At 35.3% G+C, this 26,845-nt stretch overlaps 1 protein-coding gene across 1 annotated transcript in view; it reads right to left on the minus strand.

Moving 5' to 3' along the window:
* TRPA1 (transient receptor potential cation channel subfamily A member 1) overlaps window positions 1-25,340 on the minus strand; it is a 31,511-nt gene extending 6,171 nt beyond the window's left edge. Inside the window, exons 1-21 of the mRNA XM_005479366.4 lie at window positions 24,842-25,340; window positions 22,294-22,456; window positions 21,045-21,220; window positions 19,218-19,325; window positions 18,692-18,800; window positions 18,210-18,355; window positions 16,796-16,932; window positions 14,435-14,483; window positions 11,525-11,624; window positions 10,882-10,982; window positions 9,433-9,602; window positions 9,169-9,333; window positions 8,422-8,536; window positions 7,046-7,212; window positions 6,097-6,190; window positions 5,099-5,158; window positions 4,083-4,181; window positions 3,220-3,290; window positions 2,651-2,798; window positions 1,959-2,048; window positions 1,555-1,724 (exon numbers count right to left, since the gene is read on the minus strand). Coding sequence (XP_005479423.2) covers window positions 1,555-1,724; window positions 1,959-2,048; window positions 2,651-2,798; window positions 3,220-3,290; window positions 4,083-4,181; window positions 5,099-5,158; window positions 6,097-6,190; window positions 7,046-7,212; window positions 8,422-8,536; window positions 9,169-9,333; window positions 9,433-9,602; window positions 10,882-10,982; window positions 11,525-11,624; window positions 14,435-14,483; window positions 16,796-16,932; window positions 18,210-18,355; window positions 18,692-18,800; window positions 19,218-19,325; window positions 21,045-21,220; window positions 22,294-22,456; window positions 24,842-25,315 — 2,912 coding nt within the window. The 5' untranslated portion in view covers window positions 25,316-25,340. The remainder of the gene's footprint in view (window positions 1-1,554; window positions 1,725-1,958; window positions 2,049-2,650; window positions 2,799-3,219; window positions 3,291-4,082; window positions 4,182-5,098; window positions 5,159-6,096; window positions 6,191-7,045; window positions 7,213-8,421; window positions 8,537-9,168; window positions 9,334-9,432; window positions 9,603-10,881; window positions 10,983-11,524; window positions 11,625-14,434; window positions 14,484-16,795; window positions 16,933-18,209; window positions 18,356-18,691; window positions 18,801-19,217; window positions 19,326-21,044; window positions 21,221-22,293; window positions 22,457-24,841) is intronic.
* Window positions 25,341-26,845: the final 1,505 nt, after the last annotated feature.

A 26,845-nucleotide genomic window follows, 5' to 3' on the forward strand; every position in this document is an offset into this window, starting at 1 on the left:
ACAAATGATATTATGGAGTTTTAGTGTAATACAAATAATGGAAAACAAACAAACAAAAAGAAACACTCTGCTCAGGAAGATAAGGAGAATAGCACAATTTTAAGACACCTGTGTTCCCAACAACAATCTGTTGTTGGCAAGCCTTTCCTACTATTGGTTAACACAAAAACTAAATATCAAAACAGGAATTACCATAAAGCAGATTAAATTACTTTTTCTTCCAAACCTGAACTTATGTGAATTTATGTCCTCTCTCAAATCCAGGGACCATGAGATTTTTTAAGCTCACAGTAGTAACTGTGAAAATCCCTGTGGGTATCTTTCACTCACAGCATTATGTGCAAGACTGAAAAGGTCAAGCTGGAAATAAAGCAAACCCAATATTCTCTTAAATATTAGGCATTTACTAGGCAAAATTCAGCTGAAGTCAATGGAATCACAGGTTGCTTTGGGAAAAGAGCCTGAATGAGGTAGCAAAAATCATGTGTAGAGTTCTACTGCAACACATTTGAAATACTAGTCAAGCCAGAAAGGCATTTTAACCAACAGCAGAAGAAAGGTTGTGCAATCACTTGTTTACTTCTTCCGGCTCAGGCTCAGCCCCCATTTTGCCCGGAGCAGACAGGACACACCCATTCATTGGTCACCTGAGATCAGACACGGGGCTGGGGACCATGACAAGGTTCGCAGCAGAGGCTACACCACAAAGGTCCTCTCTTTGACATTAACTCTGCTCACAAACTGCGTCCTTAAAGATCCCTACTACAGTAAAACAGCCCTGAAATTAATCAGCAAATGTTGTGTTTGTCTGTTTGCAAGACTTCATGGCGGTGATTAGTGGATATGTACAATAAGAATTGGAAGAACATTTATGCAGTGTTACCACATGCAGTCCTGCTCAGACACAAATGTGTTTAATTTGTCTTAAGCACTACACCCACAACATTTTTTTCCTCCACCCAGCTCTCCTGCAGTTCATAACTCTTGGAAACTATTGTACCAGTGACATGATTTAAGATAATTAAGGGCAATAAACAGACATGATGTCAACTCAAGAAATTTACAATTACATCAATTGCAATTCTTTTACAGGACATTACGGCATAAAGTCAGACATGCCATTTCATATGGGAAATGATAAAGGAATTTACCTTCTCCCAGGTATTACTCATAAAACCTGACTTCCTAATGCCATTCATAATTCATATCTTCCTGGGTTCTTTTAAAGTCAAAGTCTATACAGTGTAGTGAAAGATGATTTAAAAAAAGATAAAATTCAGCATGGCTGTGCTTAATTAACATTAAAATAAATATTGCTATTTCTATAGTTGCTATAACATACGTTGTGATGCTCTACATGAAAAACACTGAAAATGACTCTACAGTTCATCAGAGATAAAAAATTCCCATGGTCCTAATCTGGAAACTTCTATAGTTTCAAAAAAACAAAAATAAAATATGGGACTCTCAAACTTGATCTGTCACAATTTGGAATATGTAAAATATCTGAAAATATTAAAATATTTTATTGTAAAGCCTGTAAAAATTTTTTACCGTTGAAGATAAAGCAAGAAATTCATCCAAGACAAGTACACAGCAATTGCTCCACATTCCCACTGCAAATGAGCTGGTGTATTAATAAATAAAGAAGATACAAAAATTATGCTTGTAGTATAAATGGTCCAGTCCAGTAAATTGGAGTAATCCAACAAATATTTCAATTTCTAGGATTTAAGAGAAAAAGGTTAATATTTACCAGTCATCCATCATTAAAACACTGAGTTCAATACACTATTTAAATTCACCATTCAAAATCAATTTTAATCATTATATATATAAATTAAAAAGTAAAAATTGACATTTGACTATTAATCAGGAAAAAAACAGATAATTTCAATACTATACAAACTGCCATGCAAGTACATTGTCTGATTAATGTTATTTCTCTCTGTACTAACCTGCTGAATCAGCTGAAATATTTCTTTGCAGATGCCCAGTAAACTCATAATTAAAACTAAACACATACACACTCTTGTGAAGTATGAGTCCTGCAACAAAAATCAGAGCACAAAAGAAATTAGAAATTATTAAAGGAATGTTAATTTGATCTCTACCTATTATATATACATTATACTGCCTGTTAGCTTGTATCATATACTTATTACTATCTATAGTCTGTTTAATTAATATTTATTGTGAAATCCATGTTCTGGGTTGAGCTGTATATGTGATCTCATGATTTTTTCATAGATTAGGATATCTTCATGAACCTTTGATATCCCTTGAATTTATTTTATTTCATATTTCTACTAGCATATATCTTCTGAGTTCGTGTTTCAGTTTTATTCTTTTTCTCTCGTGTGAATCTTTTTTCTTCAATATTAAATAAATATTATTCACTTCAGGGAAAAAACGGAAGTAACCATGTACTAAATATAAATTTCTCAGAAAACAATAAGAAATGGGAACTGAAAATTATCTAAACTGAACATTATCTATCAGCAGAGGTTGCTGCTGAATGTTTAGAAATATATACTTCAATTTTATTCCATAGAGCTGCTAGATCATAAATTAATCTAGAAATTATTTAATTAATCATACCTTTTTGCTGTAAAAATCCTAAACAGATTGTAACCACTAATAAAAGTACCTCATATTCTAATGGTCTTGCTTCATAGAGCTCTGTTCCATTCAAAGGTCTTCCCGGTTGGATGTGAGTGACCAGAAGAGTCAGTGGGATGAGACCAAGAGAATATATGCCTAAATTCATTAAATGTGCTCGAAACCCATAGGCCATCCTTGAAAGTGAAAATGTTAAAGTTACAACACTTTTCAAATTTAGAAGAGCATGCATTCAAATTTAACAGTCACTAATGTCTTCAAGACGAGGGAATAATCATTTCTTAAAATGTCCCTTTGTGATGAATGTGTTCATCACTTATGTGGACAAAAGTGTATTTGCCACTCTGAAAAACCATTCCTTTCACTTTTACTTGGCAACCTAATTATATATTTTATAACAAAGAGGAAACAAAGACAATAGCTGCCTTTGTTGTAAATATCAAAAAATCTTTACTAAATACTAAGTTGTACTTTATGGAAAAGACATTTGCTCAGTCAGCTCTATACACATGCACATTTTAATAAACAACTTTCAGGCAAAACAGTCCTTATCTTGACATGCAGTATTATATTTTATATCCACTGAAATAGACCAACCATTTCATAAGCAAATATTCTTTACACACAGGATGACTGAGTAGCTCCATTCGATTGTGGCGCACCATGGCCTGCAAAACACAAACACAGGAGGGTCAAACTTAATTCATCCAGGCAAGCACAGTGTTTAAAAAAACTGGCTAGGCCACCTTTTTTACCTGATTATTAGCCTAATGAAAAGTAAAATATGTGTAAGATATTGCAAAGTTCTTTTGATTAAGCACCTGGCCCAAACCCATCACTGTCTTGCCCTCTCTGCCTGCTAAGGCATTCAGTTTCTCTGCTGAGACTCTGTTAGTCCATTTCAAGCTTCAAAAATTATACAGACTATTTTCAACTACACCTGTGAGACCAAGTTTTACATTCAAAGAGAAAAATATTTATTTATTTATTTATTATTAGACAGTATAACAATGAATTGCCAACAGGAATTCCAAAAAGCAAACATATTAAGCCAGAAGTTTGTTATATAGACATTTTCTGACAAAGAATGAGAGAACAGATTGCAATGCTACAAAACTAGCAAATTTGTTTCATATTATAAATATTTTGCAATTACCATATGAAACAAATCAGCTTGTCAGGTTTTTTAGTGCCTTACATTCCAGTGCGTGGTCACTGGAATGACTGGAGTGTGGTTTTCTTTGATGTACTACCTGCATGTGCAGCACATATCTTGAACATTCATAGCTTTATCTAAATCTAAAAGAAATTTTATTTATTACTTAGAACTTTGGCCCATACTTAATTTCAATATCCTTTCAATATACAAAGTTATGGGCTTTGGAGAAGAAATATTATGATGAAAAATTTCATTTTATCTAAACCAAGACAGCAGGCAATGATGTCAGAGTAAAACTTACATTTAAAGTGGTAAGTGGTTCATAGAAAATATCTTCACCATCCTTTACTTTCTTGTTAAGTGTCAAGGGACACTGAAGATATCTGAAGTTGTATTCAATCTATATAATACACCAGAAGTTAAATATAATGCAAATTATTATCTCAGTCTTAGATGATGTTCTTAATACAAAAAATTCTATCTTTTAGAGAGCATATTGTGTCAAGGTAGTCAGAATCAAGATGTATATTCACTGTTAGCTGAACACATGTCATCAAGATACACATCTGTGACTGCAAGGTGTTTAAATGAATAGCCATTTTGAATTTTTAAAAAAAGTGTACATTTCTTGCTAAAATGTTACAATTAAGAAAGGTCATTTTCATAACAGTGATTTTTTAACGCCAACTTTAAAGAAAAGCTTGTCTTTAAAAGTTATATGGCTTTGATAATACAATATAAAAAAAATGCACAGTAGCAAAACATTTGCAAGTTTTCTGTTAATGATGTGGACACAATCCAATATAATCACTGATAAGGTGGTTTTCAATATGGTTTCAAAGGTAACATAACTGGAGAACATTCATGTCTCCCTAGCATTAAAAGCAATCTACTGCCTGAGATTTTCAACAAGTATTTACAAAACAAAGAAACATGGTGAACTCAAAAGTATTGATGACATTTGCACTACTTATTATAAGCACACTTTCAATATTCATAAATAGATATTTCATGTCTTCTCTCACTGCTATTTTGAAACACCCATAACCTCTGATATCCAACTTGATTGCAAAAATTAACACAGCAAAGATACAGTTTATGGATTGTAGAAGTTTATTGTCACACTTATTAAACATGTAAGCATGAAGATTACAGAAACTGAACTTCAAACTATTTACAGTCCAAAGGATAAAATCTGTCTCCTGTGTTCTGCTCAAAGATCTGAGATTCATCTACAACAGTACCTTATATATATGAGCTTGACATGTACATGAAAATATATGTTTTGTACTTTCCCAGACTTTTTCATCTACTTACATAGAAGTCTCGACTTGTCTTTTCCTCTGAAGACTCAATTATGCAGTTGTCCAACACCAGCTTTGCAGATGAACAGAAAAGTGAATTAAGGTGATACAGACAATGTTCAACAGAAAGAATATGTTTAGACCAGAAGAAAATGACTGTCAAATACAATGATCAGCTAACAGAAGTGATGACAGTCAGTTTTTATGATGTAGGTTTTGAAGACATAAAATTCTAGAGTTTTCCTGTAGGAGTTAAATGTAAATGCAGTTTAGAAGGCTACATGCCAGTTTACCAGTATGAAGTGTGAATAGTTTATGAATACTATGCAGTAATTACATATCCTCTGAACAGAGGGAGACATAGTTCTCCCAAGATTTTAGTAACTGTGGGAAACTTAGAGGAAAGAATTCAAACAACTATTATCTCTCTTTCTGTAACCATTGTTTATAGATTTAGTTCTCTGGACTGTGCTACTTATAGCTCACCAATAGTGTGAGAGAAGATTCCTAAAAGCCAGTCAGGTCTTAGGTCCTCTATTGTTTCTATAAGAACTACAGATTTTTAATAATAAAGTGCCTTTCCATGCCTTCTGATGATAGAGTCTCTGTAACACCTTTGCCTGTCCCCAGAATCCCCTCAGTGATATATGTATGCACCACTTGCTATTTTAATTAAAAATCATTTCTGCTGTGTTAGCAGTTAGCTAAGAGAGTGAAAATATCTCAGATGATTTTGAACCCAATTCATTTATGACTCTCATTCCATCCATACATAATTTTTATGTTACTTTTATAAATCCATTGATCTCAGGAAGCTAGGAACTTTTCTAATACTGAAGAATTTAAACTGGAAAAACTGAGACTATAACTAAAGTGCTATTAAATAATTTTGTGCACTTATTTCTATTTTATAATAGTATGTATTAGAGAGCACAGCAAACAGAAGAATGAATGCAGAACAACAAAGGTTATTTTGTGGAGTTATTTCTTTAACATGTGCAGAAAACTTACTTTAAATGAATCAGGAAGATACTCAACCATTTCCAGCAAAGGACACTTATTGGCACTGGAAGAGTGAGAGAAAGTCACAACAGCTTCTTCCCATCTGCAAAAAATTATGTCAGATAATAGAAAATTAATTAACTAAATCTGCTTTAAATTAACTACTTTTAGATTATTTGAGTTTCATTTAAGATATTAAAAAGCATAATATATAATGTGCTAATTTTATGCACTATTAAATGGAAACTAAGATATCTGGGGAGTAGCTGAGTAATATTCTGGACACTTCTGTAAGAATGATTCATGTTAAATTCTGTTATCAATTAAACAGAAATGTTTCAACTATGCTAAGGCCTCCTAAAAAATATGAAACTGGAATGAACTTTGGAATCTTGGGTTACAAAATTACGCAAATAATAATAAATACAGTGAAATCCTGTCAGTATTCCTGTAACTCTTACCAAAAGATGTCATCATTAGGCAATGGTGCATTGCTTTATTCCAAAAGTGGGGCTTCATTATGCCTTAACCTAAAATTTTCTAAACTGCAGTTGAAATGCTACAATCTAAAATATTTGCAACATTAAAAAGCATGATTTTAAATTAAATCTCTTGAATGATTTCAGTTGTATTCACATTTTGATTAAAATTTTATAGGCATTAAAGCATTATGTGAAAGATCAAAATTATTTCTGATGGCTTCTACATGTTTTTTACACACAGAATCCAAATACTCAATGTAATATGAAAAACAACTTGCCATATGTCTCATGTCCATTACAATTATGCCATTTTTTATTTGTGCTCATTAGAACAGAACATAACCTCTTGACTTGTAAAATAAGTACTCAGTTTTACTTATTAAACAACAGATTTTCAGAACTTAAATCTCATTGAAGAAAACCAAAACAAAACACGTGGGCAAACAAATTGAAGAAGCGTTTTCTCTATACTTTACCTTTTGTGCAGAATGACAGCAGACACCACATCTTTTCTCCTATTGTGTATTGCTTCATGGAAAAAAGAAGCCACTGCTTTGTTGAACAGAATTTTTGCACCATAGTCAAGAAGTAACCTCACTGCTTTTGCATGTCCTTCTCGTGCAGCCAAGTGCAAAGCTGTGTTCTGTGCAGAGAAGCAGTACATGAGTAATTTTTAAAAAGTACATTTCAGTGCTTTCCCACATTGAAAAGCCACATGCTTTTCTCAGCTGCAGGTCTCAAACGCTTTCACTAGCAACACAAAACATTAGAATATTGTCAGATTCTGACAGAGATTACAGATGTTCTTTATGTCTACAGCTACACTAGGGCAAAATCTGAAGAGGAAACTCACTATAGGTAACAAAAGCCAATTCATTAATATCTTTTAGCTTTGCAATTAATGAACTGCAAGTCATAAAGAGGTAAAAATGATGGTATCTATAGACACAGAACACCTGCATAATCAAGAAGAGAAGCATCCAATTATATCCAGATGTGCTCCTACAAAAAAATCTGCAAGAAAATCTGAGGGCGCAATTTTGTAAGTGGAATATTTATTTTTTTCTTTGGTGTTTTCATAAAAGTAAAGGAATCAGTGGTTTAGGAACCAAGGTACACTAAAACTGACATTTGAGAATCTTCTGAATGCACACCGATTTTTCTGATTGAAATTAAGGACTTCTCATAAATTGAAATTAAGGCCTCTCATAAATTTATAGTCAAGACTTGTTTCTAATCTAGTAAATCTAAATGCTTTCAACACCAGTTCTCAGATAAATCAGCAACAGCTTCTGTGTTGGGGATTAAACAGTTCTTTAGAACGATCACCCTCTATTTCTGGTGGACAGGTTCGTACAAAAGGCCTTCAGTCCTTGAAAGTGATTCTGTCTTGACCTAAAACACACTACATCTGTCCAAACTCCAGAGCAAGACAGGTGCTGTTTTTGTTGGACATCACTTTGCAGTGGATTTCAAACAACATCTTAATGAGCTATAGCTGATACCAGATTTTTTCACATCTGTGTAAGTTCTTTAAATTTGCATAGCAGTGTTTGTACTATATTGCTAAAATATTCTTGCATTGTATAGGGGGCAAGAGGAACATGTCTAATACATTCAGTGATTCATGCTTTCTATTAGAATATTTGAATCTATTTTATCTCCTGCTTAAAAGAATTGGATAAAAATTTCAGCAATCATATATTTATCCAAGAAATCTTTTATCACTGAGTCTGCCACAGGAAAAAAAATATTACACATGTAATGCACAGTGGAAAACTACCAATAGCCTAGCCCTGACATTTCTTCTAGAAGTAGGAGCAGACAAGAAACAAATAATGTTAACACATACCCCTTCTTCATCCACTTTGTCAGTACACTTCACATTAGTATCCAAAATTATCTGCATTGTGCGAGTGTATCCTCCAAAGGCAGCATGGTGCAGGGCTGTCCAGCCTTTATAATCACTTACAGGCAATGGTATAAAATTAGAAATTATAAATAAAAAAACTTTTTATAAATTTAAGTGAATACAAATGCCTGTTCCTTTGACTTGGACCTCTTTTCTTTGGCATGACTGCTGCAGAGATGTCCATACATTCTGTCAAATATTAAGTGATGATCAATGCACCACTCAGAAGCAGAAGATTCAACTCAATAAGATTACTTAGATCTCTCCCTTTTCATCTTTTTCTGAGATCTGAGGATCTTTGACCTGAGGGCAGAACTTACAGTGCAAGGCAGAATGCCTGTGAACTAAGAAACCCTTCTCAAGCCTGTGAGTGAAGTTGAAATGATTGTAATATTTCCAAACCATTTTTTTTTTCTCATGAAAATGTTCGATAATCTTCTCTCAGTTGGATTTAGAGAAACCCAGCATTAGATGCCTTGGTTTTACAGCTAGCTATTCTCTGTTTTACAAGTATTTTATAACCATACTCTTATATTGTATGTTAGTATTTGCATATATTAATATAACAATTATTTTAATATACTGTATTTATATTTGTATTGCATTAACTTCCCAGCAGATGAACATAAAACATAGGGGGATAGGGCTTTTTTTTTTGGCTTAATGAATGAAAATCTGTATACTTACCAGAGGAAGAGAGCCCCTCTCTTCAGAAGAAACTGAACTACCTTCTCATGACCATTCTGGGCTGCCAAGTGAAGGGGAGTCATTCCCTTCTTATCACCTTCATTCAAAAGTCTTGTGTCTTTCATGTCTCGGATAAGTCGTTGACAGGTATTGATGCGCCCATAGCTTTGCAAGATGCACAAAATTAATGCACAGAAATTAATGTCAGAGACACAGGGACGAAAGGCAAGGCATGGATTCCATGGCCTGGACTGCACTACTCACCTGGCAGCAAAGTGTAAGGGCGACTTCTTGTCCCTGCTCTTGGAGTAGATGGAAACGTTGAGGCTGAGTAAATTATTTACAGAGAGGGCCACACCTTGTCTGCATGCATAATGCAATGGAGTGCATCCTTCATTATCTTCATCCACTACAAGATTTTTAATGTGTTCCATCTGTTATCCCACAAGAGATACCCAAAAACAAAGGCACAGAATTACATCTATATCTCTTCTGCTCCACAGTTTCCAATAGTTTGCAAGAACAGCATTAATACTCTAAAGAAGTATCTAAAAATAATAAATAAATTTAAAATAGAATTTAGGAACAAAGAGCACCGTTTTTATCTGCTGATTTGTGGGTCACCATTTTTTCAAACAACTACTCTTCATAGAGCACAGGAGTTTACCATCCTGCATCCTCACTGTAAACCATTCACAGCACAATAAAGGAAATTCTTCTTTGCTGCCATTTCAATGCAATGCTCACTGCTGACAGCAGAAGGCTTGTACCAAACCTAAAGGCAGTCTTATAGTCTCCATTCAGTAGCAAAACCTCTGACTGTCAAAACCCAGCAGTTCACTGTTTTACAGTGTTAATTTATTTCCCCTGTTTCTCTTTTTCATTTTGATTTCCCCATTTTCCTTCTCTAACACTATCCTACAACCTTTCTTTAAGCAACTAAAAAGCTCCTCCCTCCATCCTATCCATTTATTTTTCTGAATTATTGATATGATCAATAATCAGAAAGTCAATGCTGAAGGTTTTCATCACTGTTTTACAACTGATTCACTACATCTGTTGAAAAGGGAGGTTAAATCCATTCTGAATTACACTCAAAGGTGTTCACAGATTTCAGCACATGTTGTAAGATGAGTTATATTTGATTCACATTTAAAAGGCTATTTCTGGAGCTCTGGAGGCCAGCAAATTTTATTTTTTCAGGCAAGCTTGGGCTTGAATGAATGCTTAATTTCAACATAGCCAAATAAAAATCTATGTTTGAAATCTTTTAAAAACCAAATCCAAGACTTCATTATGGTCCAGTCCACAGAAAGCTCCTGCAGAATATGCTGCAAACTATTTTTAAAGTTCTAGATCTTGAGTGATTATGAGGATGTCTCCTAGCTTTACTGCATGCAAGCTGGGAAAACAGAAGTGAGAAGTTCTATATTTTATTGCCTACCTCTTGAGCTATTCAATCCCCCAACAGCAAAATAATTTATGGGATTATGTTATTCCTTTGCCTGGCAATAAGAAAACTGTATTATTTGCTTTGAAATGTTTTCATGAGAGATATGTGATATGTACCTCTTCAAACCATTTTTTGTGACACTAGACTATTTAACAATTATCAAAAAATTTTACAAACATACCAAAATAAAATGGTAGTTGCTTTTTTCTTTACATTTTCCTAGAAAGGGTAACAAAGACATAAACTGAAGCTTACTGTACCTGCAGATATTTCTCATTCAGATGCTGTAGTCCTCCAGGCTGCAACACGGTCAAATGCAAGAAATTTCGACCAAGGTGATCTTTTAATGACACGTTTGCTCCTAAACAAATATGGAAATAAACACCAGCAACTTCAAAACTGCTGGTTCTTGGCACTACATGATGATGTTTAAGACAAAGGAACAAATGTTGAACTAATGCTTATTAATCTATAAAATTTTACAAAATAATTCTTATAAATCTATAAAATATTCTTTCAAGTCAACCTTCCAATATAAAATTTTGTTTCCCAAAAAAATCACTCCTAATTATACTCAGCTTTCAGCATTTTCTTATGAATGCATTTTGTATTTCATCTAAGCAGCACTAAGTTTTATATATGGGGCCCTTACATTCCAAGATGCTGATCACCCACAAGTCAAGAGGAAATTTAAAGATGCAGATAGTCACCTCTTCTAATCTTTAAAGTTGTAACCTTTTTGCAGTTTCAAAACTTACTATAAGGTTTTTAAAGAAAATTAAAGTCAAATTGAGAGGGAAGCTGGATGCAGAATTTTTAAGTGAATGAACCCTGCTCAAAGAAAGTATGTATATACATATGTATATGTATATGTATATGTAGTATGTATGTATTCCTTTTTACCTTTTGAAAGCAGTAAATTCACAATTTTCCATGATGCACAGGAAGTGGCCAGCAGAAGTGGGGATCGACCTTCTATGTCAACACTATCAATATTAGCCCCCTGAGAAAAAGAATTCCAAGTTTATGGTGAATAACGAATAAATGGAACTTTAAAATGGTGCTGCCCTTTATTAGCACAGCAGAAATACAGGCATTCTGAGTAATTCCAGATGGTCCAGATAAGTAATTTCACATTACGTAAATAAACAAACAAAAAATCAAAAAATAAGTAAACACATTATATCTCTCCATAAAACTACCAGGCTTTCTAACCATCAGCTACAGTCCAGTCATCAATATATAAAAATTCAGATGCCAAAATAACAGTGGCCTACTTCTAGGTGTACTGAACTTACAGCTCATGATCTTTTGTTAGAGAACCTTTCCATGTATTCTTAATATTAAATTCCAAACTGAAAATTCTAACTTGAAAATACCAGGATTGATGCTATGGAAAAATGCAAAAATGGCCCTTTCAATGACGTGGTCTTACCTACCAAACAATTACCAGAAAAAGATCTTTCTAAACCTCTACACTGTACGAACACAATTCAAGAAGTAATGCATCCAGAACTTAGTATAGTTCAATCTGCATAGCTCAATCTATATTAGTTTTCTATCCTTCAGCATAAGTGATTTGAACCAAGTCCATTTTGATGCCAAAGCAGCTGTATCAACAGGGATATATTTTATTCTGTGTTGTCTACTTTTGCACTGACACATATTGCCAGGACAGTATGGTCACTATAGTCACAGTATCACTATGGTCATATCTGCAAAGTACTACTTTAAGCATAAACATATTTATCAAAAAAATCGTACCAAGGGAGCAGGATGATACACACAAATGAACCAATGAGATGTATGTGTATTTTATGACAGTTTAGATATAATTTTTTCTAGATACCGAGTTGCAAGTCAAACTTGATGAGTTGAACAAAGTACACAAAAAAATCCATTTTATTTCAGATAATATCCAAAGATGATTGAAAAAAAAATCGATGGCAGTTTTTCCATTAACTTGAATCATCTTTGGGTCCAGTCTTAATTTGAGAGAGAATTAATAACAATCCTGAGTAATATTTACTTTCCAGAATGGTAACACCTGTAACGTGGTAATAAGAAGCACATAATAAATGTGCAAAGATTACCACAGAGAATAGGGAGTTTACAATGTATGTTCATTAAATATTTGGGAGCAATATATGCAAGACTCTTTCCCCATTTACCTTTCTACAAGGTCAGACAATATCTTAAAAATGTTCTTTTTTATTAAGACAGATCTTTTGTGTCCAAGTGTGTCATTTACTTCAATGAATACAGGGCAGCAATTTCTAGCTCCTTATATAATATTCAATTACCTTCTCACCAGCTAACATAATTGGTCAGCTTTCAGTAAAATGAATTTTGCAGCATTCATAAATACTTATCTCAGTAAGAAGTAACATATATTGCCACATATATTTACCTTATTTATGATACAGCTAAATTGTAAATTTGGAAAATAGTTTTTGAACTTCATTTAATTTTCCATTTCTGTTGCCCCAAATGCATTAACATAAATGAATTAAACAGATATTAATATAAAAACAATCATGCCAATTTTGTAAATATCAATTATTATTTACACCTATTTGATCTTTCATTTTCCTTTCAGAAAAGACGAAAGAAGCAAAAGGGGAAAAAAGTCCAAAAAACGGGAAGAAAATATGCAAAATTACTGCTTATTTATTTTGAGCAAAATGTGAATATTTAATGTGTAAAATAGATGATGTTCTTTACCAAAACTGGAAAACCTTTATGAACTGGAATTTGCTAGTCCTTTCAGGCAGTAACCTTGCTGCACCTTTTCTTTTTCACCCTAGGCTAAACTAGTCAAATTGTGCTCAAGGAATGAAAGTTTATTCTTAGCAAATGCAGTGTTAAAGATATTTATGATAAAATGTTTTGCACACACAAACTTCCACATGCAAAAACCTTGTACCTGCATTTCTCAGGTAATAAGTTTTGTTGACAGGTGTTTTTGTCAGACAAGTTTGACCTCACCATTTCGCATTTTAATCAAAAGTAAGCCCAACAACTAGTTCTAACAAAATCAAATCTCTATAACAAACTTTCTGAGAAAAGCAAAGCTGTATGTAGAAGATAATTGCTTTTAGTATAATTGCCGTGAAATGAAGCAAAACACACATAAAGCAAAAAAGAAATCTGATGATTTCTGAAAATGACCTCAGCTGAGAGGGGCACAAAATGATTATGAGACATAGTTTAATTGGCACAAATGGACGTAATTGGGAACATAGCCAGCAGCTATGGACAAATTGGGAACATAGCCAGTAGCATGCCTGATTATATTTCTTCTCTTTATTCTTCATAATTATTCACTGAAGAAATACAACCAAACTACACAGAATAAAATTTTTTTCTACATCATACACAAACTTTGATATATGGCTATGTTCCCATATTAACTGTATGTACATTCTTTAAAGAACTGATTTATATCTTGATAAAATTCAGATGAAATTCTATGCATGTTTAGCCTTTATTTTTATATTTCATGTCTGAAGAGTGTAGAATGATCAGACCACTTCACCATATTTGGCAAAAGACATTTATGAAATTTTTCTGAGTAAGTAAAATGGAAACAGAAATGTAAGATTTCATCCTCTGTAACTGTGGGATGATATTATGGATCAACAACTACTGTTGTACTGTTAACTCTCAATTATACATTATGAAATGCATATATCTACCTATCTAATTAGCCTATACCTGAGAATGCATTCTACTTTATGATTTTCTCTATGCAGACCTGCAGCAATAGATAGCAATAATCTCTCTAAACATGTTGCTTGATTAAATATTTACCATTGAAATCAAATACTCCGCCAGTTCATAATGATCAAACAGTGCTGTTCTGCAGAGAAAAATGCAAAAATACAGTAATATTAGAGAGATGTTTCAAGCCAAAGAATAGCATTCTTCTCCATTTTCTAATATTTTCAAATAAATCAATTTTAAAATAAAGAGACAGAGGTATACCCTTATTACATAATTCATCTTAATAAATTGGTTTTATATTTTTGCATGCAGTTCTCTTTTCAAACTAAGTTCAGTTCAGTTATTTACATTCAAAACTCACTGCAGGAAACAAAGACCTTATTGGTAGGTAAACAGGTATTTTACCACCGAGTTTTAGGAGAAACAGTAATTTCATATGTCAGATCATTCAGTGTGCCACATAAGGCCAATACAGAATTCCATAAATTTCATATGCAGTTTTTTTCCAAGAATGCCTGGAGCCTCAAGTTAATTTCATTATTCAAAAATAATTTGGTTTTATATAAAAATACAAAAGTATTTTGTGCAATAATGCCAGTGTGAGGTTAAAATGGTAATGTCTAAACATGTATTCTGACAGTGGCAGGCAAGTCGACTTGAAAAATTATGAACAAACTAACTGATATAAATTGGGCATTTGGAGCATAGTCAGTAGCATTAGTTAAATATACAGATAAAAAGTTTATGGCATTTACCAGAAATATTTTAAAGCTGTCTATACATTTGGAATCTGGTTTTATTCTGCAGGTTTTCTATATTCTATACAGGTTTTATTCTACAGTAAGGCATTGAATTATGTATTACAGGAAAAAAATGGTCAAAGCATGAAAGTATAGCACAGTAAATACACACACACACAAAACATTTCCTCAAGTCAGACCTCTGCGAAATATTTTGACTCTATAAGCAACACAGAAGGACAGTTCCAAGGTTGCACTGTATCTCAGATGATAACAGTTGCCTTAGCATTATAAGAGGTAATAAAACATTGGGTGTACTATAGTTAGAACTGATTGCTCAAAAGACATATTTTAAAAATCAAGTCATGGTTCCAAATATGTAGAGATGCCTCCATTATCTATAGTGGACTTTTCCAGCCACACATTAATACTGAATGCTTCACAAATGCTAAAATAAATTCCAAGGTGACTGAAAAGAAAGCAAAGTCATTTTATGAAATATTTAGTTGGAAACATGGCAGTAGGAATGCAAAAGCATCAAGTGCTAACTATCCTTCACTGCTGTTTTGTTTCTCAACAAGTTGCTTATGTTCCTACTCAGTATTTTTTTATATTCTGAAATATCTGGGTGACTTTCTACCTTCATGATTATTCTTGCTAATATAATTTTTACTGTTTCACAGACACAGGGACTAAAATAGAGTTGTCCTTTTTGCCAAGCTTTTTTCAAGGACAATAATTTTTAGAGATAAGGCAGCCAGTTATCTGTTAAATAGTACATGTGTCTGCGCAATTTGATTTGGCATTCTGTCATCACTTTATCTATAATCATGTTCTGCCATGGTAACATTTCCAAGTGTACCCAAACATTACCCTAATTTTACAAGAAACTCTTTTAATATCTTCAATTATCTTTGAATCATTCCACTTTACACTGTGTCCAAAGAAAAATAATCTCCCCTGCTTCTACCACTTACTTCATACTGTAAAACTTGTAGAATAACACTGTCAAATTATTACAGTTGTATGCAGTGAAACATATCTTTCTTGCAAAAAATGTATAGATAGGGAAATATATTATATTCCATAGAGTTGGGAGCCAGCTTGCTTAACTAAGCACCTTTCTGCTACAAAGGATTTAGGAAACTTCACAGTCTAGTGCTCTGGGTTTAAATGGAGAATGAAAGACTACAAATCTTAAGGATTATGACATACACAAACACCATCTCTGCAACTTCGAAGTCACAGGGAAGTGTACAAACATTTCATTTTACCTGATCAGGCATAAGGGTTTTTTGAAAATAAAGGAAAATATTCTTTTAAACAGTTCATATTATTTTTCATTCATTTTGTGGAGAACATCAAGTGATTATATAAAGCCATTTCTTCCACATTGTCAGAAGGTGTTAACAATTCCATAAATTTGTTCCCCTACAACTTTACTGGAGTAAGTTTTCAATGCAAACTGTTGGTGACCATTCCTTGACATGGTTCCAAGGTAACTGGAACTGTTTTTATTTTGGTATCAGCACCAAGATTTTTAACATTTTGACCACATTTTTTCCTCTTTCATACTGCACAACAACCATCTCCCATACCATGGAGAAGTTCCAAATTACATGGAAGGATGCTCCAAACACAAGGAATATCTAAGAATATCATGGCTAACAATTCATAGTGAAATCTGGCAGGCACAGCAGCTTCCTACCTGTGAAGCAATGTTTCCTTATTCCCATCTGCAGCATCAATAATGGATTCTTCCCCAGCATAGGCTGACATCATTAGCTTTACAATCTCTGTCGCTCCTTGAGTGGCAGCAAAATGAAGTGCTGTGCATTTTTCATTCTATTAACGGGGAAACAAGACAAAATAGAAATATTTAAACCTCGGAAACCTAACTTCCAATCTATCAAACACACTGGTCAACCAGCCCAGGATTTGTAATTCACAAATGCCTAAATTTCTATGCAAGCAATAAAGCTTTAGTTTTCGAACGTAGTAGAATTCTAAAGAGATTGACAAAACCAAAAAAGACTAAAGAGAAAGTTTTAAAGCTACAACAAAGCTTCTTATCACTCTATATGATATATGAAGTCCCTAAGATTTGAGATAACTATACTCTTAACAATCTTTTGTAGTTTAATTAAAAACCAGACAGACGCAGCACCTTTAATATAGGAGATGAAACAAATGAAAGATAGAGAAAATCATATCTAGGCCAATACAAATGAATAAGCAAACAAATGGGCCTATATTATACAGAAAATGCATTATTTTAAAACTTCATTTACTTTCTAAAATTGAATCCTCCTTAGAAGTAATTCTTAAACCAACTTTTCTGCAGGTAAAAAAAACCATTGTCCAATATGCTATAAAACTATTATAAACTAGACTTACAAAATAATTAAGCAATACACAGATTAATAGAACAATATTTGCCAAAATGGGATCTTTGTTTAGCAAGATGGGACTAACCAGCTTTGATATATATCTCATTTTTATGAGCAGGATCATTTTGATGAATGCATTGGAATGGGCCTTTCCACAATGCCATAAGAATTCTCAAGATAGTTTTGCCCATCACAAAATTAGCAGCATAAATCACCTAATTTGAAAATTCTGTGTGTTCAAAGAATCAAACCAGCAAAAAAACGCAAAACTATATTTAGTTTTTCTCTCATGAATTGATTTAATCCTTGCAAACATTTTGATTAGCAATAGATATTTTTAAAAATGTTTATTCATGAATGCATCTGGGCACAGACCCTTACACCAGCAGTCATACACCATGGAAGCCGCAGTAGTATCACAAATTTGTGTTTGCTTACAAAGCAGAAACTGTAAAGGCCAAGACAAGGCTGATGATAGAGAAGAATGATCAGAAAGTGGCAGATTTAAGATTCCACTTCTGAGAAGGGATGACCCAATGTAACTTGTGTAAAGAAACATAACATTCTGCCTGATTTGAACCAAAGACTTGCTTTCATTTGCTGCTCCCTCTCCTTTGCATTGGAAAAGAGAATGAACAATGATTTTCTGCTCATCTTTTTTTCATACCACTCAGAGATTTAGAGAGTACTAGGTTGTATCAAAAACACATTTCACTCCAGTCTGAGTTTTACCTGTTTTAGATCAATTTGAGCTCCAAATTCTATGCACATTTTAATCATTTCGAGGTCACCACTCTGAACTGCCAAATGAAGTGGACTGCACTTTCCATTATTGGTAAAATTGATGTGGGTTTTAGCAGAGTGACCCAATTCTTCACCTGAGAGATGAAAAGAAATGGATTTTTTTCTAAAGTGAGAATGAGATAGCAGAAGATATAAAGGCTTTGAAAACAAGCATGTTAAGTGTGCAATAACATTCTCCATTCTCAAAACAAGAACCTGTCACGTCTGCCATTTAACAATGGAGAACATACACTTAGGAAAGCAGCTAATTTGCTGCTGCAATCATACAAAAGTTGTCAGCATAAATCACCCATAGGAAAAACTGTAATAACATCTTGCAAGTTTAAACACAGTTATAATGCTTGTTTTCACAGTTATTTGAGAACTAAAGCAGCAAATTGCTACTCACTACTTGGGAGCATTGTATTTACCTTTTTTCAAAAGAATTTCCAGACATTTTTTTGCACCCGAAAATGCTGCTGCATGGATAGGCATACATCCCGTTTTGTTTCGTTTACATATTTTTCCTCCATTTTCAATCTGAAAAATAAGTCTCAATACAGCTTATTGACATACAGAAGAATCTTACAAATGATTATACTATTATAGATATAGTCTCCTGGGAAGCTGTCTCCTTTTTTTAATGTATAATACATATGGATTATGAAGTTTTGATACAAATGTCTTTTGCATGTTATAGCCATACAATGCATATGCTTCATTGTGTTCTCATGACCTTCAAAATCAGTTTTTTTGCTTCAGTTGGCCAGTCAGATAGCTACAGACATAATATACCCTCTTAAAAGATCAAAGTTTCTTAGCAACCCATGCAAAGCCAGTTGAACACTAGGTCCATGATTAACCTTCCTGCACTGAACAAAGACCAAACCCAGGAACAGAATAACTCTGCATCAAGGTACAGAATCATCTCAAAAGATGATGGATAATTATACCTACCAGGAGTGTCAGTGCTTCAGGATTGTCCTTGTAACATGCTACTATTATAGGTGTGTTCCCTGTTTCACCTTCCAAGTTAACATCTGTACTGCTATGTTGGACTAAAACCTAAATGTTTAGAAAACATTCAGTCAATCATAAGGCAAACACAACAATAAAAGCCTATTCCATTATCTTTGTTGTTTACAACCCATAGAACCCTTGCAACTTCCTCGTTTGGCATGCCAAAGGCCCACAATGCATTGGCAGATGAGGGGGAAAATTGCAGAATGCCAAAATATACTGGTGAAAAATGCAGATATGAACAGATATGAAGTACAATTCTTTCCAGTGGGCAGCCAGGTAACTAAGTTAAACTCTGCACATAGCTGCAAAGTATTTTAAAGTCCAATTTAGAAGTTATCAATAATGGGAGAAAGTATTTTCTGCAGTATTTTCTGCAGATAAGGATTTTCAACTGAAGTTTTCAACAGAAAATTCGCTGGCAAATGGTAATATTTCGGAATCTGCTCAATTAGAAATCTGCTCAATTGAACAGTAAAATGAGGGGAGATGGGTCCTGATGAAAAGTGGGACCTTGCAGTCCTGAAATCTTGCTCTGGTCTCTATGCTAACAGCTGACACTGAGCTATCAGTACAATAAATTATCTCTATGGCTGCTTCCTGCACTTTTTGAGAAGCAAAGGATCTGGAAATTATAATGACCATATTGGCTTATTTATTCCCCTAGCTATATATTTATTTAATTGTCTTTCAGTAATTTCAGTTATTTATTTTTTCTGCACTAGAGGAACGGGTACATTTAATCACTCTCAGGCAATTTGGCAACAAAAACCAAGGGAGAATTAGTTTGCATAAACAACTGAGTGGAGAAAAAATGAGAGCACCAATTTAGACAAGAACCAAAGCACAGAAACTGATAAAAAGCCCATTTTAAAAATGTCATTGATTCCAGATTTCATTGTTCTTAATTCATAATAAATACAGATTTTGTAAAAGACTTGAGGACACTGAAACATTTCCAAAGAACTCTTTATTTATTTGTCTTGAATATAGATAATATGTACTTCTTTTTTTTGCATGGATGAGCTACAAAAAGAGACAAATTTAAAAAGACAAGGAAGTGTTGCAATTTTAAGGTTGTATTCATCTAAAAAATTAAAGAACTTAAAAACGCTGAACATGAAGTGAAAAAAATCTCACTGCATTTAGACAAATGGTAAAAAATTATGCTGCTTAAAATCTCATAGCTATTACTGTTTTACAAGGTTCAACTTGGACACTTTGGTAATTTCATCACAATATATTTTTGTGATTTTTAATTGCAGATTTAGTTCTGCCACCATTCAACTGATTATCAGAATGTTGGTTCTAAAGACTGTGATTTCTGACTAGTTTTAATCTGTTTTTTATTTTAAAATACACTAGTTTCAAGAATGTTAATACTTCTAAGACACCCTATACAATTGTAAAAAAGAAACAGGATATTATAATTTGAAATACACATGCCTACATAAAGTTTCCATTTTAAAAAGAACCTTTAAAGAAAGTTCTTTGTGTCTGAAAAAACAAATAGCATTTTCTGTGAAACATAAGAACTACTATTATAGCACAAACTTCAGTATTTCCATAAATCAGTAAGTTACTTTTTACTGGCAGTGCTAAGAGGACACCAACATTTTTACAGGCATCATCATGTTACACATCCTGCTTGCTAAAGAGAGCACATGAGGAGATATGGCATATATCAACAAGGCCTTGGTGCACACGGCTCTGCTGCCTGAGCTTCTCATCAAGTGTGCGTATTTAGGCAGACTTGAGACTTACCTTCACAATTTCATTGTGCAGGGACTGAACAGCCATATGCAGAGGTGCCATCATATTGGAGTTGAGAATGTTTGGATTGGCTCCTCTGCTGAGAAGCAAGCGAACGCTTTCGACCTGGTTTTTCTTTGTGGCCCAGTGCAGCGGGGTATTTCCAGAAGAATCCATCACATTTAATGCTAGATCAAAGGAGAGAAGACAAAACGAAAAAACACAAAGCAAAACCATCAAATGTTCTGACTGCACTAAAAAAAAAGGTGTCTTCAGAGTCAGGTTTAGGTCTGTGCTACTGCATTTCTTTGGAAAGGGAAAGTTAAAGATTTCATGAGATGCAGTGCATTGTGTTAAATTGATTAAATGTTACGCTGAATATACAGTATTGGTGAGAGGAATGGAAGTGGTGAAACACCTGTCCATTTCTTGCCCACTATTATACATGTTTCTCCTTCCCAAGTAACCCAAGAGTTACTTGATTTCCCTCTCTACTTGATTCTTCTTTTTCCTATTTTATTTGACTTCACAGCAATTTCTTTAGAGACTGCACAGAATAAATGAGCGTAAATAACCTAAATAATAGGTAACAAAAGAGTGCTTGCAAATTGCAAGAAAATTAAAGACTGTATCTACTCTGTTTTGCTTCAGAACACAAAGGTAAATCAATTCACACAGTTTAAAAAAGTGGTCTGTTTTAAATATACATTTTGAGCTTGAAAATTGAAGATAAACTTCTACAAATGTCCTAAAAAATTAAGACAAAAATGACAGATTAAAAATAAAATATATATATATTCCAGCTCGATTGATCTAAAATTAGATTGGCCATCAACAGGTGAAAAAAACCCAGTTGTTCAGGGCCATTGTAGGTTTACTCAGTAGCATAGAGTCTGTCAGTGGAGTCTGATGTAGTTCACAAGGCTGATTACACCAGTGACACATAACACGAATAAGGAGGACAGAAAGTCAAGTCCTCTGCTCAATAATTCCAGTTTTTCACATCTGAAGTCTATATATCTGAGTGTCAAACAAAGCAAGACATATTGATTCACTGCATTAGAGAGAAAACTGTCCTACATAACAAAAGCAACCCAAAACACACCTGAGACAGTGCAAACTGTCATAGACAATTAGAAATGGATTTGAATCTATAAATGGAGATAACACCTATCAGTCCTATTTCAGTTGGGTAATGGACATCTTGGTTATTGAACATTTTTATTGTGCTAAATAAAGTAGTTCATAAAATGAGTGTTACCTTCATAGGAAGAATCATCCATGATCAGCTGCATGAGTTCTATTTGTCCTCCTTCTGCAGCGTGATGCAGCGGGGTGGCATTTAATTCATCCACTTTGGTAAGCCCAGAACGATTCTTCTTAATGAAGCTCCGGAGCCTACAGGCACTTCCATCTGAAATAACCTGTTTTGGGTAAAAACATTCTCATTTTCTCATTCTCCTAAAAGGCAGGAAGTTACCAATGCTGTAATGTGATTTTGTGGGCATGTTACCAATCAATAACTCCTGCCCAGTTGTCTGGGGTCACAGAGAAGTTCACAAATCCTGATCAGATCGAGCCAACAGTGAAACTCTGATTGGTTGTTGGTGTAGAGACTGTAAGACCCATATGAGAAACAGTGCAAAATGAACAAAACTGAAAATCATCTTGAATACACTGTTTTTTCTTCTGTAGTGAGATCAAGATCCTTCCTTTACCATGGAAAATCTCTAGCAAATTCATCACTTACCTTTTTATACTCTTTCTTACAGTGGTCATGTAAAATGAATCCAACAGAGAGGAAAATAAATAGTCTTGATAAATTCCTTTCTTTAGATCTTTTTACAGAGATTATGTTCTTGGCTTTCAAGTTCAGCCATTGGGGTTACGTGATGTTCTTTGTGTCAGAGAAATCAATATATTTTTTAATTTCAGCAGCATGCTTAGAACATCAGACTATTATCTCAGCCTGAAACAACTCAGTATCTTCCCAGTGAACCCAGTGACAGCTTGATATATTCCAGGTACTCTGCTTTACAACCAAAGCCCACTACGGAAACTCTGCTGTTTATTATTTTATTATATTCTCCAAATATTTTTGTTAAAGCTATTAAAATCCCATATCTCTATGTAAAGTGATAGAATAACATGATTGCAGTATAATGGGCAGGAATTTAACAAACAGATGCTAAAAATTAAGAGAGAATAAAAAAGTAAAACAGTTCAACTACATTGGGTGGGAAAAAAAGGAAAAAAAAATGCTTATCTAAAGAAATGCAAACCATCAAATGGTGTGTAAGTAAGCAAAGAACAAAAAGAGGGAATTCCCTATAATCACTTCACATCTGAAAAAGAAAACTTTGTTCTTCAGGATGCCCTGAGTGTCAAAGACTACACAAGTTTTGCCAGCCATAAGCAAATGTACATTACAGGGCAAGCTCATTCATGTGCTTGAGCACGTGTTTAGCTTCATTCAGTTTAATGGTCCCACTGACCTCAGTGAGGTTACTCATGTCAATAATGTTACAAATGTGTTTAAACATTTATAAGACTGAGGCCAAATACGGGGCTGGTATCAGCTTCAATAGTGCAATCAGAAAAAGGTAATTGAAAACATGATATAATTGTGGAAAAGACAGTTAAGATTAATCCATTGTCACAAAAATAACAGCTGAATTACACATGCAGCATCTATACGTTTTAAACACACCAAAAAGCTAAGAAAACCTTATTAGAGAGCCCAGTATTTTCTATTTCTTCTAACATTCTGCCTTTATTATTTCTATTGATCAAGACCACATTTTTCTACTTTTAGACTGGATTTATTTCTCAGTGTAAGACAAAATGTGGCATGACAATAATTCCTATTGATCAAAGTAAGATTTATCAGCCAATCCTGCAGAGTTTCACTAACAAAATAAGGAAGAAAGAAGTCAATTTGGTGTTCTCAGTAAAGCAAGCTATTTTAAACAGTAGCAGCTCCTTTGCCCTGTGCCTGAACAGCTCTGTAGTGGCAGATCACCCACCAGAGTGACCAGCTGTATTATGCTGAAGAGGTGCTGCTCAGGTCTACAGCTAGCACACAGAAAACATATGTGAATGGAAATGACCTCTGGATGTATTTTAATCGATTAACAAACTTTGTCAAATTTGTTTAGGCTGCTGTTAAAAATCTCCAAAGTTATCCAAGTCTTCCATCCTGTAAGCAAACTCTTCCTTTGCTTAATTATTCTTATGCTTAAAAAGGCTGTACTAAAGTTTGGTCTAGGCGTCCCTAGCAGCAACACAAATTCATGACTTCTCATCCTAATCTCTGTTAGAAATGGGAAGATATTCTGTCCTTTCTGGCTGCAATATCACTCGTGTAGCTTGCACTGATGGTTCCCTTTGTAACAGTTCCAGTGCTTCTAAACTCTTTCGTATCATTTTTGCTAAGATGATCTATTCATTTCCATCGTGACCTGGTCTTCCCTCGAAGAGGGGGTCTCCTCCTGTGCCGAGGGGAAATGTGAGCTCTGCCTCAGCAGCCTGCCACCCACATCCTCCTTTCCCTGCTCCCTACGCTGCCGCTCAGCCCGCACCGCACCACATCAGCGTCCTGTGCCCTCACAGCCCACGGCCAGGGATGCTCCCAGCCTGTCTCCCATCCCGCACCGATCCTCCCTCCGGGTCCCATGAGCGAGGGACAGGGTGCCACGGGGGAATGGATCCCCGGGACATCATCCCTGCCGAGCCCGCACAGCTCCAGGGACCCTCCGCCCCCTCGCCCACCTCACCCTCCACCTCCATCCCTCTCTCCCAGCACGCACCTTGAAGACATCCTGCGAGGCGACGGAGGCGGCATCGGCCTCGCACACGACGCCCTGGTAGGCGCTGGAGTTGGCCGCCTTGTCCCGGGAGCGGCAGAGCCGCAGCAGAGAGCGCTTCATGCCGCCCGCCCGCCCGGGCCGCTCCGCAGACCTGAGGGCGACACAGCGAGTGACGGCGGGACGCGGCCCGCGGGGAGGCGGGGAAAGCGGGGAGAGCAGGGAAAGCGGGGAGAGCAGGGAGAGCAGGGAAAGCAGGGAGAGCAGGGAATGCGGGGAGAGCGGGGAGAGCACGGAAAGCAGGCGGGGGCGATCCCGGCGGGGCGGGCATCCCGCAGCTCCGGGCGGGCCTGCGGGAGCGGAGCGCCCGTGTCCCACGGGAGGCATCGCCCCAAGTGCTGCTGCCGGCCCGCCCTCCCGCCCCGAAAAAAGCGGGTCGGGTTTGCTACTACTAGCTTCTCTGTGCAGCCATAACATTTTCTCGCAGAATTTGTTTGACCGGACAGTCTGGGGAGGCTTAGTATAGCTGTAGGAAGAGTAGAGAAAGGAGCGTGAGGTGTTTCAAAGGGTTAATCCTAAAGAGCCCGTAACTGAATCAGTCTTTACGGAAATACGTGTAACTCGTATTACTTTATTACTTTACTGAATGTGAGATGAGTAGCTCTGCTAAGGTAGCGGAAGGGACAGAGGGTTGGGAGCAGCAGTGGGAAGCACAGGAGGTGATTTTTTGCCTATGCTTTCATGGTTTATGGCAAGCGGCAGCTTAAGGACTGCCAAAACCAAGTGTCACACCCCACATAGCCTATTTAATAGCTGTCAACAAGCAATTCTCCATTATTTCTCTCATTCCCTTTTAAAATCCATTTTATACTGTCTGTGCCACAACATCCTGTGGCACTAAGTGCCATAATTTCATTACATATTTGTGAAAAAAATTGTTTTCTTTTACCACTGGATTCACTTTGTGGTCCCTAGTGTTTTTATTTTGAAAAATGGAGCATTCTTCCCCCTTTTTTTCATCCCCGTTAGTGCTCATTATTTCACAAAGTCATTGATGCGCTTTGATGCACTTTGCTCATTGATGGGGCCTTGCACATGTGGTTTTCCTTCTTACAGATGCCACTGTTTAGCTCTGAATAGCCACATCCTGCTACTCTGAATCTTTTCCATGTTCCTTTAGAAATGGAATGGGAAAACTTACATGGTTAAGGTATATTCAGGCAGTGGTGTTCATTTTTGTTTGATTTTTTTTTTTCTTCATTCCTCTCATAAATGCTCACAAATATATTTGGGGGTTTTGTATGCCACTGAGCTAAGTTTCCATAGAAATTTTCTCTGCCACAGTGCCTTTTCTAGCTGGCGATAGTATCAATAAATAGCATTCAGGTACACACTTATATGAAGCTAGTTAGGGTTATGATTCTTATGGCTACTCACCTAGAATTTATCAACATTGAATTTCATCTGACATTTCATTACTGTATCACGAATCTTTTGGGATCTGCCACAATCATCTGTATTTTTGGCCATTCTGAGAATTCAGTAGTGCCTTCCAAGTCACCAGAATGTTTTTTGGCAGTTTTATATAATCACTGACTTTAAGGGGTCCCAAGATCCTCCTTGCTTTACAAGGTTTTATTCCTACCCCATGTTTTTGAGTGCTTAACCAAATTCAGAAAAGCATTCTTGCCTGTCCTATGACAGTTTAGTTTCATTAAAAGACTACAAGAAGGGACCTTTTTGAAGAACTTTCCAAATCCACTTATCTCTGGCATCATTTGTACCTTTGTTTGCTTGCTGATTTCTTCAGAGAGTTTCACTGGTGTGCATAACACCAGACTTCTCTATACAAATGCTGTTTGTTATTTTGATCCTGGTTTTTGGAGCCTGTAACTCCTGAATTGTTTGTTGTAAATTGCTGAAATTACAAATCCTTAACTAAGTAGCCTTAAAACCATAAACTTAAATAGTTCTAAGATTAATTGAGGGGGTTTAAGTGCTTGTGGT

Source organism: Zonotrichia albicollis, chromosome 1 (genome assembly GCF_047830755.1).
Source record: "Zonotrichia albicollis isolate bZonAlb1 chromosome 1, bZonAlb1.hap1, whole genome shotgun sequence".
In the NCBI taxonomy this organism is placed as follows: domain Eukaryota; kingdom Metazoa; phylum Chordata; class Aves; order Passeriformes; family Passerellidae; genus Zonotrichia; species Zonotrichia albicollis.